Source organism: Pelobates fuscus, chromosome 1 (genome assembly GCF_036172605.1).
Source record: "Pelobates fuscus isolate aPelFus1 chromosome 1, aPelFus1.pri, whole genome shotgun sequence".
Lineage (NCBI taxonomy): Eukaryota > Metazoa > Chordata > Amphibia > Anura > Pelobatidae > Pelobates > Pelobates fuscus.
In genome coordinates this window covers 86728615-86748038 of record NC_086317.1, presented here as the reverse complement: position 1 = coordinate 86748038, position 19424 = coordinate 86728615, and the positions used below count along the sequence as shown (strand labels likewise).

Genomic DNA, 19424 nt, shown 5'->3' with positions numbered 1-19424 from the left:
AGGAAGCCAATGTAAGGATCGACAGACGGGTGAGGTGTGAGAGGAGCGATTATCTCATGATCAATGGGAGCACAGCATATGCATGGACATGATGTCACACACAAGTGTATGTCCAGTACTATGCACATACAGTATGTGTAACTATCATATCTGGAGCATACCTTTGAGGTAACTATATTCAAGCAATGATACAGTTTAGCAGGAAGCAGGGAGAACTGTACCTCATGTGGCTCAAATCACTTCTGTTAAAAATCAATCAAATCACGTACAGCATCTGATGTGCTACATTTGATGGTCTCAGTATGCAGAGTGCAGGTAATTCAGGAATTAAAAAAAAAAGTTGGTCCAGGCAGCAAAAGAAACTACAATGTATAATGATTCCAAGTACACATCAATAGAATAATAATAAGCTTTATTTCATATACTCACATAAAATCATGACATAGCGATTACATATGAGGTAAGGCTCGGTATTGCTATCATAAGTAGTGGACATATAAGTACTCCACAACAATAGGTACTGTACAACAAATTTGAACAGCCTTTATTAAGGTTTTTTTATCGTTGACAAATGCTATCCATAGCAGAAACGTTGAGTGATTTCCTTTCTTCTACCACTTGCTGTGTACAGGCAGATATTTTTTGCGTTTATTCTTTTTCCATTCTTCATGTAATTTGCACCTATTGTCCTGGAATGTCTATATATCCACCACCTATGATCGCAGTACTGACCCTTACCGCATGTATAATCGCTATGACATGATTTTATTTGAGTAAATGAAATAAAGCTTATTAGTTTTTCTATTGTGGACTTGGAATCATTATACACTGCAGTTTTGCCTTTGACCACTAGAGAGAGTGGTAATTCCCAGTCTTGCATCCATTACTAACTGTACGTGTCTGTACCAAGTTCTATGCTTAGAAACATAGAAACATAGAAACATAGAATGTGACGGCAGATAAGAACCATTCGGCCCATCTAGTCTGCCCAGTTTTCTAAATACTTTCATTAGTCCCTGGCCTTATCTTATAGTTAGGATAGCCTTATGCCTATCCCACGCATGCTTAAACTCCTTTACTGTGTTAACCTCTACCACTTCAGCTGGAAGGCTATTCCATGCATCCACTACCCTCTCAGTAAAGTAATACTTCCTGATATTATTTTTAAACCTTTGTCCCTCTAATTTAAGACTATGTCCTCTTGTTGTGGTAGTTTTTCTTCTTTTAAATATAGTCTCCTCCTTTACTGTGTTGATTCCCTTTATGTATTTAAATGTTTCTATCATATCCCCCCTGTCTCGTCTTTCCTCCAAGCTATACATGTTAAGATCCTTTAACCTTTCCTGGTAAGTTTTATCCTGCAATCCATGAACCAGTTTAGTAGCCCTTCTTTGAACTCTCTCTAAGGTATCAATATCCTTCTGAAGATAGGGTCTCCAGTACTGTGTACAGTACTCCAAGTGAGGTCTCACCAGTGTTCTGTACAATGGCATGAGCACTTCCCTCTTTCTACTGCTAATACCTCTCCCTATACAACCAAGCATTCTGCTAGCATTTCCTGCTGCTCTATTACATTGTCTGCCTACCTTTAAGTCATCAGAAATAATCACCCCTAAATCCCTTTCCTCAGATGTTGAGGTTAGGACTCTATCAAATATTTTGTACTCTACCCTTGGGTTTTTACGTCCAAGATGCATTATCTTGCACTTATCCACATTAAATGTCAGTTGCCACAACTCTGACCATTTTTCTAGTTTACCTAAATCATTTTCCATTTGGCTTATCCCTCCTGGAACATCAACCCTGTTACATATCTTAGTATCATCCGCAAAAAGACACACCTTACCATCAAGACCTTCTGCAATATCACTAATAAAAATATTAAAGAGAATGGGTCCAAGTACAGATCCCTGAGGTACCCCACTGGTGACAAGCCCAAGCTTCGAATATACTCCATTGACTACAACCCTCTGTTGCCTGTCACTCAGCCACTGCCTTACCCATTCAACAATATTGGAATCCAAACTCAAAGATTGTAGTTTATTGATAAGCCTTCTATGTGCAACAGTGTCAAAAGCCTTACTGAAATCTAGGTAAGCAATGTCTACTGCACCACCCTGATCTATAATTTTAGTTACCCAATCAAAAAAATCAATAAGATTAGTTTGGCATGATCTCCCTGAAGTAAACCCATGTTGTCTCTGGTCTTGAAATCCATGTGTTTTTAGATGTTCAACAATCCTATCCTTTAACATGGTTTCCATCACTTTCCCCACTACTGAAGTAAGGCTTACTGGCCTATAGTTGCCCGACTCCTCCCTATTACCTTTCTTGTGAATGGGCACAACATTCGCTAACTTCCAATCTTCTGGGACTACTCCTGTTATCAATGATTGGTGAAATAAATCTGTTAATGGTTTTGCTAGTACACCACTAAGCTCTTTTAATAGCTTTGGGTGTATTCCATCAGGTCCCATTGACTTATTTGTCTTTACTTTTGACAGTTGAAATAGAACCTCTTCCTCTGTAAACTCACGTGTAATAAATGACTCATTTATCCTTTTTCTTAACTGAGGTCCCTTTCCTTCATTTTCATCTGTAAATACCGAACAAAAATATTCATTGAGGCAGTCAGCTAGACCTTTATCCTCATCTACATACCTTCCTTCTTTTGTTTTTAATCTAACTAATCCTTGTTTTACTTTTCTTTTCTCATTTATGTATCTAAAAAAAGTTTTGTCCCCCTTTTTTACTGACTGTGCTATTTTCTCTTCTGTGTGGGATTTGGAAGCTCTTATAACTTGCTTAGCCTCTTTCTGCCTAAACTTATAGGTCATTCTGTCTTCCTCACTCTGGGTTTTTTTATAATTACTAAATGCTAACTTTTTGTTTTTTACCATTTTGGCCACATCTGCGGAGTACCACAGTGGTTTCTTGAATTTTTTGCTTTTACTGACAAGCCTAATGCAATTTTCTGTTGCCTTCAGTAGTGCAACTTTTAAATAATCCCATTTCTTTTGGACTCCATATAAATTGCTCCAGTCTGATAATGACTCCTTTACACATATTCTAATTTTAGAAAAGTCTGTTTTTCTAAAGTCTAAAACTTTTATTTTTGTGTGGTGTGACTCAGTCACTGTTCTTATATTAAACCACACTGACTGATGATCACTGGATCCTAAACTTTCACCTACAGTAATATCTGATACCAAATCTCCATTTGTTAACACTAAATCTAGTATGGCCTCTTTCCGAGTTGGCTCCTCAACGACTTGTTTTAGAGACAATCCCAGTAGGGAGTTTAGAATATGTGTGCTCCTGGCACAAGTAGCTATTTTTGTTTTCCAATTCACATCAGGAAGATTAAAGTCACCCATGATGATAACTTCCCCCTTCATTGTCATTTTAGCTATTTCTTCAACTAGTAGATTATCTAACTCTTCAATTTGTCCTGGGGGCCTATAAATCACACCTACACGAATTACTGTGTGATTACCAAATTCTAACGTAACCCAAACAGACTCTATGTTCGCCTCACTAACCTTTATTAGGCTAGATTTTATGCTATCCTTTACATACAGGGCCACCCCTCCCCCTTTCTTGCCTTCCCTGTCTTTTCTATATAAAGAGTACCCTGGTATTGCTATGTCCCAGTCATTTTTCTCATTATACCATGTCTCAGTAACAGCGACTAAATCTACACTATCAGTTGCCATTATTGCCACAAGTTCATGGATCTTATTCCCTAAACTGCGAGCATTTGTAGACATGACTCTAAGCTTATCATTTTTTAACACACTTGCTACAGGCACCTTCTGTCCTTGTTTTGGGGGACAATTGGATTGATGTTTTATCACCCTTTTGCCCCCCCCTCCTAGTTTAAAAACATCCTAGCAAAACCTCTGAACTGCTCACTGAGAACATTTGTTCCCTTTTGAGAAAGATGCAAACCATCTTTTTTGTACAGTTTATTTCCATTCCAAACAGAGCTACCATGAGCAATAAAGCCAAATCCTTGCTCCCGACACCATTCACCAAGCCACAAGTTAAAGTCCCTAATACGCATCCGCCTGTCGTTCTGAGTGTTATGCACAGGCAGAACTTCAGAGAATGACAGTGTGGAAGCAACCTGCCGTATATCATTGGCAAAAACACTAAAAACTTCCTTAACCTCTGAAACCTCATTGCAAGCCAAATCATTTGTCCCTAAATGGACAAGTACATCCAATTCCCCTTCCTGCTTTGCTTGCTTAACAATATTACAGATACGTCTCCTGTCTCTGTGAGCAGTAGCTCCGGGAAGACACCTCACAAGACCACCATTGTCCATCTCCACACCTCTTATGATGGAATCCCCCAACAACAACTGCTTTCTATTAGGCCTCACCATAGTCTTCAAGCCTCTCTGCACAACACCACTAGCCTCAGTGCCTCTCTGCACAACACCACTAGCCTCAGTGCCTCTCTGCAAAACACCACTAGACTCAGTGCCTCTCTGCACAACACCACTAGCCTCAGTGCCTCTCTGCACAACACCACTAGCCTCAGTGCCTCTCTGCACAACACCACTAGCCTCAGTTCCTCTCTGCACAACACCACTAGCCTCAGTGCCTCTCTGCACAACACCACTAGCATCAGTGCCTCTCTGCACAACACCACTAGCCTCAGTGCCTCTCTGCACAAAACCACTAGCCTCAGTGCCTCTCTGCACAACACCACTAGCCTCAGTGCCTCTCTGCACAACACCACTAGCCTCAGTGCCTCTCTGCACAACACCACTAGCCTCAGTGCCTATCTCCAGGACACCACTACACTCTGAAAGTGCAGAAAATGAATTATGTAGAACAACAGACTGTGCAATATGCCTTTTATCCACAACTCCAAGTCTACCAGATCCTACAGTAATCCATCTGCCATTCCTAGTATGTCTCTGCGGCAATGGCTTTGCAGCAGTTCCAGCCTGAATTTGTTTACCAGATAATTTACAAATCTCAGACTTCAAAAATACAATCTCCTGCCGCAAGATAGAGAACAGTCTACAGATTAGACAACAACCAAACCTCCAAAAAGTGGAACGTGAAACAAATGCAAAGCAACTATTACACTGAACTAAGTCTGCCATTCCAATGAGGCGAATAATTTAAATCAAACAAATGTTACCTTTTTTTTTTATTTATCCTCCTGGATACCTCAGATTACCTCCAGTTTATCTCCAGAATATCTCCAACCACACACACACTTAGAAGCAACACTCTCCAGAATATCTCCAACCACACACACACTTAGAAGCAACACTTAGATGAAGCAACCAAGCTCTATTAGCCAAGCTAATGACAACTACCCTTATATACTCCTAAAATCACCTCCCACTAGGAATGTTTAACACCTGGGTAGGCCTCTGCTTATTAGCAAACAATAGCTAATTTAAATAGCAATCAATAGCAAGTAGCTACCTAATCCAATCAAATGCCTTATAATTACCAACAGGAAATCAAACCTTGTGCAGTCAGTAACCTTTTCCTACAGATGAATCTTACCTGTAACAGTAAAAAAGAACTCTTAGCACAACTCTTAGACAGTTGAAGCTTCTGTAAAACTCTCCAGAATATCTCCAACCACACACACACTTAGAAGCAACACTTAGATGAAGCAACCAAGCTCTATTAGCCAAGCTAATGACAACTACCCTTATATACTCCTAAAATCACCTCCCACTAGGAATGTTTAACACCTGGGTAGGCCTCTGCTTATTAGCAAACAATAGCTAATTTAAATAGCAATCAATAGCAAGTAGCTACCTAATCCAATCAAATGCCTTATAATTACCAACAGGAAATCAAACCTTGTGCAGTCAGTAACCTTTTCCTACAGATGAATCTTACCTGTAACAGTAAAAAAGAACTCTTAGCACAACTCTTAGACAGTTGAAGCTTCTGTAAAACTCTCCAGAATATCTCCAACCACACACACACTTAGAAGCAACACTTAGATGAAGCAACCAAGCTCTATTAGCCAAGCTAATGACAACTACCCTTATATACTCCTAAAATCACCTCCCACTAGGAATGTTTAACACCTGGGTAGGCCTCTGCTTATTAGCAAACAATAGCTAATTTAAATAGCAATCAATAGCAAGTAGCTACCTAATCCAATCAAATGCCTTATAATTACCAACAGGAAATCAAACCTTGTGCAGTCAGTAACCTTTTCCTACAGATGAATCTTACCTGTAACAGTAAAAAAGAACTCTTAGCACAACTCTTAGACAGTTGAAGCTTCTGTAAAACTCTCCAGAATATCTCCAACCACACACACACTTAGAAGCAACACTTAGATGAAGCAACCAAGCTCTATTAGCCAAGCTAATGACAACTACCCTTATATACTCCTAAAATCACCTCCCACTAGGAATGTTTAACACCTGGGTAGGCCTCTGCTTATTAGCAAACAATAGCTAATTTAAATAGCAATCAATAGCAAGTAGCTACCTAATCCAATCAAATGCCTTATAATTACCAACAGGAAATCAAACCTTGTGCAGTCAGTAACCTTTTCCTACAGATGAATCTTACCTGTAACAGTAAAAAAGAACTCTTAGCACAACTCTTAGACAGTTGAAGCTTCTGTAAAACTCTCCAGAATATCTCCAACCACACACACACTTAGAAGCAACACTTAGATGAAGCAACCAAGCTCTATTAGCCAAGCTAATGACAACTACCCTTATATACTCCTAAAATCACCTCCCACTAGGAATGTTTAACACCTGGGTAGGCCTCTGCTTATTAGCAAACAATAGCTAATTTAAATAGCAATCAATAGCAAGTAGCTACCTAATCCAATCAAATGCCTTATAATTACCAACAGGAAATCAAACCTTGTGCAGTCAGTAACCTTTTCCTACAGATGAATCTTACCTGTAACAGTAAAAAAGAACTCTTAGCACAACTCTTAGACAGTTGAAGCTTCTGTAAAACTCTCCAGAATATCTCCAACCACACACACACTTAGAAGCAACACTTAGATGAAGCAACCAAGCTCTATTAGCCAAGCTAATGACAACTACCCTTATATACTCCTAAAATCACCTCCCACTAGGAATGTTTAACACCTGGGTAGGCCTCTGCTTATTAGCAAACAATAGCTAATTTAAATAGCAATCAATAGCAAGTAGCTACCTAATCCAATCAAATGCCTTATAATTACCAACAGGAAATCAAACCTTGTGCAGTCAGTAACCTTTTCCTACAGATGAATCTTACCTGTAACAGTAAAAAAGAACTCTTAGCACAACTCTTAGACAGTTGAAGCTTCTGTAAAACTCTCCAGAATATCTCCAACCACACACACACTTAGAAGCAACACTTAGATGAAGCAACCAAGCTCTATTAGCCAAGCTAATGACAACTACCCTTATATACTCCTAAAATCACCTCCCACTAGGAATGTTTAACACCTGGGTAGGCCTCTGCTTATTAGCAAACAATAGCTAATTTAAATAGCAATCAATAGCAAGTAGCTACCTAATCCAATCAAATGCCTTATAATTACCAACAGGAAATCAAACCTTGTGCAGTCAGTAACCTTTTCCTACAGATGAATCTTACCTGTAACAGTAAAAAAGAACTCTTAGCACAACTCTTAGACAGTTGAAGCTTCTGTAAAACTCTCCAGAATATCTCCAACCACACACACACTTAGAAGCAACACTTAGATGAAGCAACCAAGCTCTATTAGCCAAGCTAATGACAACTACCCTTATATACTCCTAAAATCACCTCCCACTAGGAATGTTTAACACCTGGGTAGGCCTCTGCTTATTAGCAAACAATAGCTAATTTAAATAGCAATCAATAGCAAGTAGCTACCTAATCCAATCAAATGCCTTATAATTACCAACAGGAAATCAAACCTTGTGCAGTCAGTAACCTTTTCCTACAGATGAATCTTACCTGTAACAGTAAAAAAGAACTCTTAGCACAACTCTTAGACAGTTGAAGCTTCTGTAAAACTCTCCAGAATATCTCCAACCACACACACACTTAGAAGCAACACTTAGATGAAGCAACCAAGCTCTATTAGCCAAGCTAATGACAACTACCCTTATATACTCCTAAAATCACCTCCCACTAGGAATGTTTAACACCTGGGTAGGCCTCTGCTTATTAGCAAACAATAGCTAATTTAAATAGCAATCAATAGCAAGTAGCTACCTAATCCAATCAAATGCCTTATAATTACCAACAGGAAATCAAACCTTGTGCAGTCAGTAACCTTTTCCTACAGATGAATCTTACCTGTAACAGTAAAAAAGAACTCTTAGCACAACTCTTAGACAGTTGAAGCTTCTGTAAAACTCTCCAGAATATCTCCAACCACACACACACTTAGAAGCAACACTTAGATGAAGCAACCAAGCTCTATTAGCCAAGCTAATGACAACTACCCTTATATACTCCTAAAATCACCTCCCACTAGGAATGTTTAACACCTGGGTAGGCCTCTGCTTATTAGCAAACAATAGCTAATTTAAATAGCAATCAATAGCAAGTAGCTACCTAATCCAATCAAATGCCTTATAATTACCAACAGGAAATCAAACCTTGTGCAGTCAGTAACCTTTTCCTACAGATGAATCTTACCTGTAACAGTAAAAAAGAACTCTTAGCACAACTCTTAGACAGTTGAAGCTTCTGTAAAACTCTCCAGAATATCTCCAACCACACACACACTTAGAAGCAACACTTAGATGAAGCAACCAAGCTCTATTAGCCAAGCTAATGACAACTACCCTTATATACTCCTAAAATCACCTCCCACTAGGAATGTTTAACACCAGGGTAGGCCTCTGCTTATTAGCAAACAATAGCTAATTTAAATAGCAATCAATAGCAAGTAGCTACCTAATCCAATCAAATGCCTTATAATTACCAACAGGAAATCAAACCTTGTGCAGTCAGTAACCTTTTCCTACAGATGAATCTTACCTGTAACAGTAAAAAAGAACTCTTAGCACAACTCTTAGACAGTTGAAGCTTCTGTAAAACTCTCCAGAATATCTCCAACCACACACACACTTAGAAGCAACACTTAGATGAAGCAACCAAGCTCCTTTATAAACTAGCAAAAGAAACAAGCCAACGGTCAGTAACACACAGAAACAGGATAATAGAGAGTAACACTCCAAGACAGCACTTTGGTAGCTCACAGGACTAATGAAGTTGGAGGTGTTTAACCCCTTAAGGACCAAACTTCTAGAATAAAAGGGAATCATGACATGTCACACATGTCATGTGTCCTTAAGGGGTTAAATATGGAGCCAAGTGACAGTCTTGAAAGAGGGGCAAGTAAGGACACAACTGTTGCAGAGTGAGACTTCTAGGACTCATTTTGAATCACCCCAGCTAGCAAGGACTGATTTGTCTTCTCAGATGCCCCAAGGCCAGTTTCCTCAATGCAGCACCCGCTGTCATTGATGAGCCACAACTGACACCGGAAAATTATGTGCAGAGTGTATGAATATCTCAGAGAGTTCCACAGCAATAAAACTCACAGTAATGGGGAGAATGTATCACATAACTCCAAAGGAATAATACTGACATTAACATCCACATAGTATGCATATATCACAGAGCTCCCCTGCATGTGACTGCGTGTGATATCATGAAATAGATTGAACAAATGTCACATTGTTTTCTTCTCACAATTTTGTTTTTGTTTTGTTTTTTACAGCCGTGGAAAAGGCAGCAGCTTCTGGCATACCCATAGAAGGCACCCACGTCTTGTTGGCAATTTTTGTTCCGGTCATTATGGTCGCTCTTGTCATTGCAGCTATTTACTTGTATTTCTCTAAGTAAGTTGTAATTTCTCCAACATAAATGATGTGAACACTGCTGACAAACAAACTTGAAATCTGATTGCTGGCACATGGAGTTTGACACCAAATTTGGCCTGTTAACAATTCACCCATCTCAGACTATGACATGAAACAGCTTATATGTTAAAGGATATGCCTTGCAACTCTGACTTTACGTTTCCAAGTTTTTATGTTCAGTTTCCCAGGACCTCCTTACCACCTGCTCCTGTTATTGGCAAAGTGGGTCATGTTGGAGCACAGAATGCAATGCTTAGAAATAGGTGTCCATTTATTACCTTAAGTCAGGGGTGCCCAAAACTACCAGTTCCATGATTCTTTGCCATTCTAAAGGTATGTTAAAAACATGAAAAGCATCGTGGGAGTTGTGGTCTTACAAAATCTGTGGATCTACCTATTGGACACCCCTGCTTTAGGTCATGTTCTGGTCACTGACAAAGTCAATTTTGGGGTATAGGTTACCTACCTTTTCAGATTTTCTGAACTCTCCCCATAAGGTGCTGAGACTAGGGTAGTCTTATCAGTTTTCTGGTACTATCTTTCTCCTACTAAACCAAGAGCACTGGCATAGAACTATGACTACCGACACAGGAAATGCGAATTAGAGTGCTTCACTAAACACCAAATTGTAGCAAATGAAAATCCAAAATGTAGGCTAAAATAACTATGTGTAATTATATCTAAGCTTAGAACTTTTCCAACTCAATTATTTTGCCCCAAATGCTACCATTCAGATTTCATTCACTAAATTCAGAGTTTAGCTAATGGCCCTAAGAGTTGATGTGGGTATTGGCTACAGCTCTAGAAATGCAAACACACGGCACCAATCCAGGAATCAGTTGTACATAAATGTAAAATCTACAAAATCAACATTACGATGACCTCTAAATAATGACATGTTCATGAACATCAGTCCACTTTGTTCCTCTCGTTATGTAGACTTCAAGGAAAATCTTCACTTCGGCTCCCACTTTCATCTTCGACACCATACGATCAAGTAACTGTGGAATCCGCATTTGACAATCCTACTTTTGAGAATGGGGTAAGTCACATAGCTTTTTGCTCTATGGTCCCAGACTATTTTGCCTTCTGTTTATTCTCCAATTGAGTTCAACTCACCGAAGCTCAGAACACTGGGAAAAAAATGCCACAGTTAATAACCAGAATATATTTGTACTCATCCAAAATGGCACTTACCTGGTATGCCCTTTGAACAGTCCAGACCTAGATTAAAGGGCACTCCAGACCCCAGTGTGTTAAGACTACTCTTTTTTTTCTTTTTTTTAAGTGCAGATTTCAATAGAAATTGGGTTATTTCCTGCTCAGTGATGACTTATCTTATCATCTTTCTTAAATGCAGGCCTGTTTTCATTGCTGGTATATCTACTAAACAGTGTAGGTGTTTTTAAACAATGAAGTATCCCTTTACCATGTTTAGTATCACCCAATGAACCTTCACAAGGTTATGGTAAATGTATGCACTATAAGCAACTCAGATAAGCAATATCTGAGTAGATTTTCAGCATTGAATAGGGTATGTCCTGGTGAAATCTAACTTGCCTGTAAACCTGTTCCTCATTGCCGGCTAATATGATTTATGAGCCTCCAGAGTGGATCTCAGTCCACTGGGCCTCTTGGCCTTTATCTATTATGAGATTGTCAGTCCTAATGTCTCTCTCAGACTTGTCATGTCACACTGTTTTGTCACGTCACGCTGTTTTGTCACCTGATACGAATTGCACACAGTCTGCCAGGTTAATCGACAGAGAAGCTCTGTCACACAGGGCAAAGTCAAGCACAAGCTCATATTTGAATTCCCTCACACTAGAGGGCATCTCAACCTTGTTGTGAGAACAATTCTGTAGCACTTAGCTTAGCTGGGCAGCTCTGATTGGCCATCATGCCAGGCCACCTGTCATCCTGGAGAACATGTATGCGGGCATGGCACACCCCTTAACCGGCAGACATGTTGCCAGGTGTACTATTTGTTTAAGTGGACCAATTTCATTGCAAGCTTATGTTAAACCTGGACCCATATTATATATGAAATGATGAATTTGGTATTATTAAATTGAAGAGGCAGATTAACTTTGTAAATCTGTAACTAATGCCCAATAGAAAGAGCGTCATCTTATATCGTGTGCATGACATTCTGTGATGTAAACTAATAAGAGATAAAACTGTGATTGGCAAGTGACCGCTCACAGCACATCAACTAATATAAAAAGGCTTTACCTTGATCGCAGCTAATGAAATGTGCTGTACAGCAGAACTCACTGACAAATAGATGAACGCCATGGAGCAGGACAGACAGCAGATTAACAGTATGAACTTAATTGAGCAGCAAGCACTCTGGCGGGCTACACGATCGAATTGCAGCAACAGTGTCTCCAGCTCAATACACCTGAATAAAGTGAAATTACTGTGATATCTCACAATAGTGAATAAAAGAGCAGTATCTATCTTATGGTGAAATACACAGGTCTTGTAGTACAACAAATCATGTCACAAGAATATATGTGTCTAGAAATTATCGTCATCAAAGAAGATACAAAGTTTAAGGGCCACGCTTTTAGAAGAGTAAGATGATCCATATTTTTTTTTGTAGCAATAAATTCATAAGAGCTGTGAGATCTAACAGATATGTTTTGTCACTTTAAGCTGATATAAAGCCCAACCATGCCAGCTTGGGAGACAAAATGTGGAACCCCATTGCTGCCAAGTGGGACTAGACTGGATTTGTAGTCAGCTGAGTTGGTGAAATCGTCCAAGGTGTATCTGTACAGGGAGAAATGATAGAATTTAGAAATTTTGGAGACAAGTCAGAAGCCATTGTTTTTGGCACAGCTTGTGAGGTTGATCCATTTTTCCAACCCTGCAGAGCTCCACAAGATGGACCATCACATGAAGGTACCCTTTGCTAAGCAACCTATAACAAAGGTATTTGAGAGTGTTCTGAATCTGTGCAAGGTTACAGCTACTTTAACTTTGATGTAAGTAGCCGTTCATCTCAATGTACATCATGCAATATACCAAAGGTAATGTACCTCCCTCAATGTGAAGCCGCAGATACGATCCTGCTAGTCATTCATTGTACATCATTTGCCAGCTGTGCACTCTTAGCCAATGAATGAAACTCTGTGCAGGGAACACAGCACAGTACACTCATTCTGGGCTGCTTAATGATGCTGATTGAGGTAAAGTTACACCTCCCATATGTATCTTAATATGTACATACAGGGTCCTTGCACAATGACCACGTCAAAACACTAAAGTGGTCATTGTGCGTGGTGTAATTCTTTTAGCAAAAACTATCCATAAATCTTGAATTTTTGAGCTAAGCACTTAGACAATCTCACAACTTCATGCCAACATTTGATAATACATGTATACATGCTTCAAATGGCATGGATATCCGTGTTTATTAATGCACGTGCTGCATATTTGTAGTCTTAATTGCTGAACAAACAGTTAGGAAAATAGTATTCTGGACCACCTAGGGTATGAAGAGATGGCTGAAATTACCTTTGTGAGTCTCTGTAGTACCTGAGGTGTATCAGCCTAAGCAATAGGAGCTCCTAGCTACACTTATTGGTTGGCTATAGGGATACAGGTAAGAATTAGAGTGTGACCATGATGGCATTTGCATCTAGGGCACTGACCCCCACTGAGCGAATTTATAAGCAAATTAAAAAAGGAATGTCTGCTTATAACATTTGCTCACTAGCTCTTTCACTATGAATTCTACACCTGTGACATGATCCCTTCCAGAAACCAATTATCAAAACTCCTTCTGCGGGCACCCAAATGCCTCCAGAGCTTTTAAACTCACCTTACAGAATAGCTGCCTTAATGTGGTCTATAAATCCACATCGGCTATACACAATCAGCACAGAAACAAACGACAGCTGCTGGCTGGCATCTTTGAAGGTGAAGGTGCATAACAGTTTGTAACGTTCATCAGAAACTGTTTGACATTGAGCAGATTAATCATTCTGCTTATTGAAATGTTGCAGACCATTGCTTACTACAGATTTGCCAGCACGCAGAAAATGCAGGCACTTAGGTCTGTTGTTCTAACTGACTGGGCAGTTTCAAGTAAGAGGAATCCTTGAAGAGCAAATATTGGACATTCAGGAATGAAAACCGGAGAATGGTATACTGCACAGCAAAGCTAAGGTCATCATTCTGATATCAAAAGACCAGAGATGCTGACTGTCACATACTTAAGCCACATTTGCGGGGAAGCATGTTATAGATAGCACCACGACAGCGACAAACTTTATATACAAAATGAGGACAGAGACTTTGTAAGCCAAGGTTCAGCTCACAATGACAAGACTAAGGCACAATTAAAAGGACCCACAAGGTCACATGTGTCATGGTAATTTGTATGCATGGATATAATTAGAGATAATTATTTCAGCTTTTGGGATAATGCATTGCTTCAAGATCTGTCTGCTGACACTGCAAGAAAAGTAATTCTGTTTTTTATAATATTATTGGAACGGTGAGATTGTGATCATGCCAGATACAGACATTTTTCAATAATTACCAGACAAAAGCTTGTGATCAACCCCCCCAGAGTAATCACAGATAATGGACATCAGTTTGCATGTGAAACATTGCTACCAAGTTTGGAGCATATCACTTCTTCTAAAGGTAACCCCGATCCAAAAGGAGGCTGAATATGATATCATGATAAAATGCAGTGACAACAAGCTAAACATGATAACCCAGACTAATGGAGATCAATCCTACTGTCAGGATCCTATCCTGACAGCTAAGTTTAAGTTAGTTTATTCCTGTTTCTTTAATAACTAGTTCCAGCTCTGCACCACTAGGGGCCTCCCTAACCACTAACCTTGGATTTCACCTTTGTCATCCTCACCTGCCTGAACTAATCAAGAAGCTACAAAAGGCTACACCCAACTCACCACATGGCCTTTACAATGAAGTTGATGCTCATCCTGACTTTAGTTCCTGGCTCCTGTAAACGTTCCTGTGGACCTACGCATCTATCCTGCTAACCAGCTTTATACCAACCTATTCCAAACTAGCCTAACCTACACCTCTATCCTGCTTTACCCTGATAACCAGCTTTATACCGACCTGCTCCAAACTAGCCTAACCTACACTTCTACTCTGCCATTTCCTGCCAATCAGTTTTACACCAACCTGGACTTTGCCTCTAATATTGCAAGGTGTTATTCCCATACTTTATCAGTACTCCGTCCAAGAGGGGGCTGATTCACTAAACCTGACCTGCTCAAGATCATGACACCTACATTGGAAGAACTCTCCAGTTAGGGGGAATGGAAAGGAGACCAGCCCACCACTCGATGTTAAGTAGAATAAACTAGCAATAGCCAAGTTACTTAAACTATGCATAGTAGCAGGTTTACTGGAGAGATTGCTTCTGAAGAAATAGATGTCCACAGAGATACAAAACATGGCTACCACAGATTTTCCAGCAGAAAGCATAGGTTATGACTAGTTACTGGAGGCTGGGTACCTGTCTGTGGTGGTCATACCTCTGTCTTATCTTAATGTTATATTAAGGGGAATCTCTGCTGATAAAATTGGGTAAATGTGTATGTAGCACAACAATGCATGGAAAAAAATTCAGACATCCTGCAAATACTTCATTGCTTCATTCGCTGTTTGAACGGAGAAACTACCGAATATCATCCTAACAGAATGAGTACAGTTTGTCCATTCATGTCAGGATGGAATTTGTGCATTTTGTTCGGTTAGAATTTTCATTTGAATGTACAAACTGTACTCATTCTGTAATTCGGTAAATTCGGTAGTTTCGCTGGCGAACGGCCATTCAAATGACGAATGAAGCAACCCGAGATCACAGAAGAGAGGTGAGTATTGTGGAACTATTTCTTTGACCACAGGAAATGGAGCGGACTTAAGCTCCTCCTTGGGTCAAAGATGGTCAAGAGTAGGAAAAATACATAAGAAAAAGTAGAAGAGAAAAAGAACAGATCCTGAGAGAGGAAGAGAAGAGGAAGCGATTGGGGAAAAGTACGTTCGGTATGACAGTGCCGCTTTAACGCAGCAGATGTGTGTAAACTACAATCATAATGTGTAAATCATTACTAAGATGTACTGAACCTATTATTTATTTGATTACTATCATAACAGTCAAAACAAAAGAGAAAAGAAGGACCACACGTAGTAACTACCCTTTAATATCAGTCACATTGAGCACCGCTGATCTTTGCCTTTATGGCTGTAAGGGCATGTGTTGTCCATTTATTCAGTTCAATGGCATCAGTTCATAAACATGAGGTAACTAAAGGTAAGAGCACTTAATGTGTGATCCAATTCAAAAACTTTACGATTTCTGTGTTAAAAAGGATCTATCACAGGTGGGGTTTTGGCACAATATCTACTAAAACTCATTGCATTGTGTTATCATTTGTTTAAAATTACAAATTGTTTTTGTTTTATAATTTACATTGTATACCTGGCTATGCTGGCACAGAGAGCATACCATGCAAATTAATTTAAAGAAACACTCCAAACACCATAATCACTAAGAGTGTTGTGAAGTCATTATGGTTCCAGAAGTGCCCTGGCAAGCCCCAATGTAAGCAGTAAACCTGTTTAAGAACAATATGACTTCTTACCTGGACACCTCCAAGCATCTTCTTCTCCACTGAGTTAATCTCTGCAATGCCAGTGATGTAAGCCCTGCAGTGCTTGGCTTAGCTAAGACAGAGAGCTTCCAGCTCTGTTGGCTGTAGTGGAGAGAGGGAATGGAACCCTGTGGTCCCCAGGTAAGAAGACAAACCAAAATGGTTTGATTACTTACAACAGTGTGTGCCAGGGCACTCCTAATACCATAACCACTAGATTGCACTGTGATTGGTGTTTGGAGTGTTCCTTTAACTCATGTGTGCTGTGTGGCACTTTGGAAAAATGCCAGAGCACTCATGCACTCAAATGGCATTTCTCAACAGATGCACGAGCGTGTATGGACGCGCCCGGAGCATCATGGGTCAGTGATGCTACCCTGGACAAGGAAGAGCTTTAGAGGTATGTGTGCTTTATACTTACCTAAGCTGTACTACTCACCGCAGTAAACACTTCAGTAGTAAGAGAATGAGGAACTATCACTTTTAGAGGCGTGATAGTGTGCGTGTGTGTATATATATTATCATTATAGGTATTTATATAGCGCCAGCTTATTCCGCAGCGCTTTACAATAAGAGGAGAATTTACCAAATGAGACAATAACAAAGTGTAACATGAACAATAGGTAGTTGAAGACCCTGCTCAAATGAGCTTACAGTCTAGAGAAGGTGCGGTATAAAAACACAATAGGAAGGGTATTGAGAGAGACAGCAAATAGACATGGTGGGAAAGTAGCAGAACTGGAGGTGAGAGTGGAGTGTGCCCATTAAGAGAGAGCAAAAGGAAGGTTTCAGAGATAGAAGTTATTCTAGGAGACTATAATAATTCCTGAAAAGATGGGTTTTGAGGGACTTCTTAAAGGATTAAAGACTAGGGGAGAGTCTGACAGGAGCCACCCGTGAGAAGTCCTGCAGGCATGAATTTGCAGTAAGGGTGCGAGCAGCAGACAGGAGAAGGTCACCAGTAGAGCGGAGAGACAGAGAGGGGGCATACCTATGAATCAGTGAAGAAATGTAAGTGGGGCTAGAGTTGGCTAGAGCTTTATAGGTAAGGGTTAGTATTTTTTAAATCGACACATATAGGGTACAGGAAGCCAGAGGGGTGAGGGGTGAGGTGCGAGAGAAGCAACAGGACAGATAAATCAGCCTGGCAGCAGCATTCATCACAGATTGTAGGGGGCAATACGGCTTCTGGGGAGACCAATTAGGAGAGAATTACAGTAATTGATGCAAGAGATTACTAGAGCGTGAACAAGCTCCTTGGCAGCATCTTGCGTAAGAAAGGGGCGTATGCGGGCATTGTTTTAAAGGTGGAATCGACAGGTTTTAGCAACAGACTGGACATAAGGGGCAAAGGTGAGGCTAGGATCAAAAATGACACAAAGACAGCAAGCTTGAAATGATGGGGTGAGGCAGATACCATTAACCTGCAGGGAGAGTGAAGGAGGAGGATCAGTGTTGTGAGGAGGAAAAATAAGAAACTTAGTTTTAGAGAGATTGAGTTTCAGAAAGCAGGAGGACTTCCAGTCAGAGATAGAAGAAAGGCAATTGGTGACATGTTGTAGGACAGTTGAGGTCAGTGTAGGAGAGATATATCTGGGTGTCATCAGTGTACAGGTGGCAGTGGAATCCAAATGAATTAATGAGTTTGCCAAGAGAGACAGTATAGAGAGAGAACAAAAGGGGACCAAGAACTGAACCTTGAGGGACTCAAACTGAGACAGGACAAGGAGAGAAGGTGTAATTGGAAAAAGAGACACTGAAAGAGCGTTGAGAGAGATAGGAGGAGAACAATGAGAGGGCTGTGTCACAGAGACCAAGAGGTTGAAGAGTTAGGAGAAGAAGGCCATGATCAACAGTGTCAAAGGCAGCAGGGAGGTCAAGAAGAATTAGTATGGAGTAGTGGCCTTTGGATTTAGCTTGAATCACAGCGGTCTCTGTGGATTGGAGGGGGCGGAATCCAGACTGAAGAGGGTCAAGGAGAGAGTTGGAATTGAGGAAGCAAGTCAGACGGGTAAAGACTTTCCAACAGCTTTTAGGAAAAGGGAGCAGGGATATAGGATGAAAGTTGGAAGGGAAAGTTGGGTCCAGAGTTGGTGTTTTGAGGACAGGTACAACAGTAGCATGTTTAAGGGGAGCTGGGACAACACCAGAAGAAAGAGAACAGTTGAAGATGTGCGTTAACAACTGCACCAGACAAGGGGCAAGAGATCTAATGAGGTGGGACGGGATGGGATCAAGCGGACATGTGGTGGGACCTCCTGTTCAAGTGAGGCTGAGATAGAGAAGGGAGAAGGGAGGAGAATTAATTCCTTAACTGTTTAATCTTCTCAGTAAAGTAACATGCAGAGCTATCAGCTGAAAGATTAGTTTGTGGGGTGGCCACAGCAGGGTGGAGAAGAGAGTTAAAGGTAATAAAAAAATGCCTAGGATTGCAGGAGCATGAACTAGTGAGAGAGAACAGTAGGATGTGTGTGTGTGTATATATGTGTGTGTGTATATATATATATATACACACGCATACACATATATATATACACACATGCACACTTATACATATATACAATACTTAATAGATTAACATTGCAAACAGCAAAATGCTAACTATAGACATTTAGATTATGATACTGTATTTGCATGGATGAGTCCAGTTTGATCAGCATGGATTACCTATAGATAGATATAACTTCAAACTGTAGGAAATACACTGGCTTTGGATTTTGTCTTAGCAAAAATACTGAACCAAGTCTAATTTAGGATTGCAAAATAAAGTGAACAATAAAATGAACAGGATATCTAAATAAGTTCCTACACACACAAGAGATTGTTTGAATTGGCAAGCACACCATACAGGTAGCATAGTTTACACCAGGAGTAGGCAACCTTTGGCATTCCAGATG

The 19424-nt window shown here is 40.1% G+C and overlaps 1 protein-coding gene across 2 annotated transcripts in view; it reads left to right on the top strand.

Annotated features, from left to right (window-relative positions):
- Nucleotides 1–19424, top strand: part of SEZ6 (seizure related 6 homolog) — a 577716-nt gene that overhangs the window by 555777 nt on the left and 2515 nt on the right. Inside the window, exons 15-17 of one of the 2 annotated variants that reach the window (XM_063449976.1) lie at nt 9733–9853; nt 10814–10916; nt 16852–16927. In XM_063449976.1, coding sequence (XP_063306046.1) covers nt 9733–9853; nt 10814–10916; nt 16852–16927 — 300 coding nt within the window. The remainder of the gene's footprint in view (nt 1–9732; nt 9854–10813; nt 10917–16851; nt 16928–19424) is intronic. The other variant, XM_063449977.1, reaches the window with a different exon arrangement.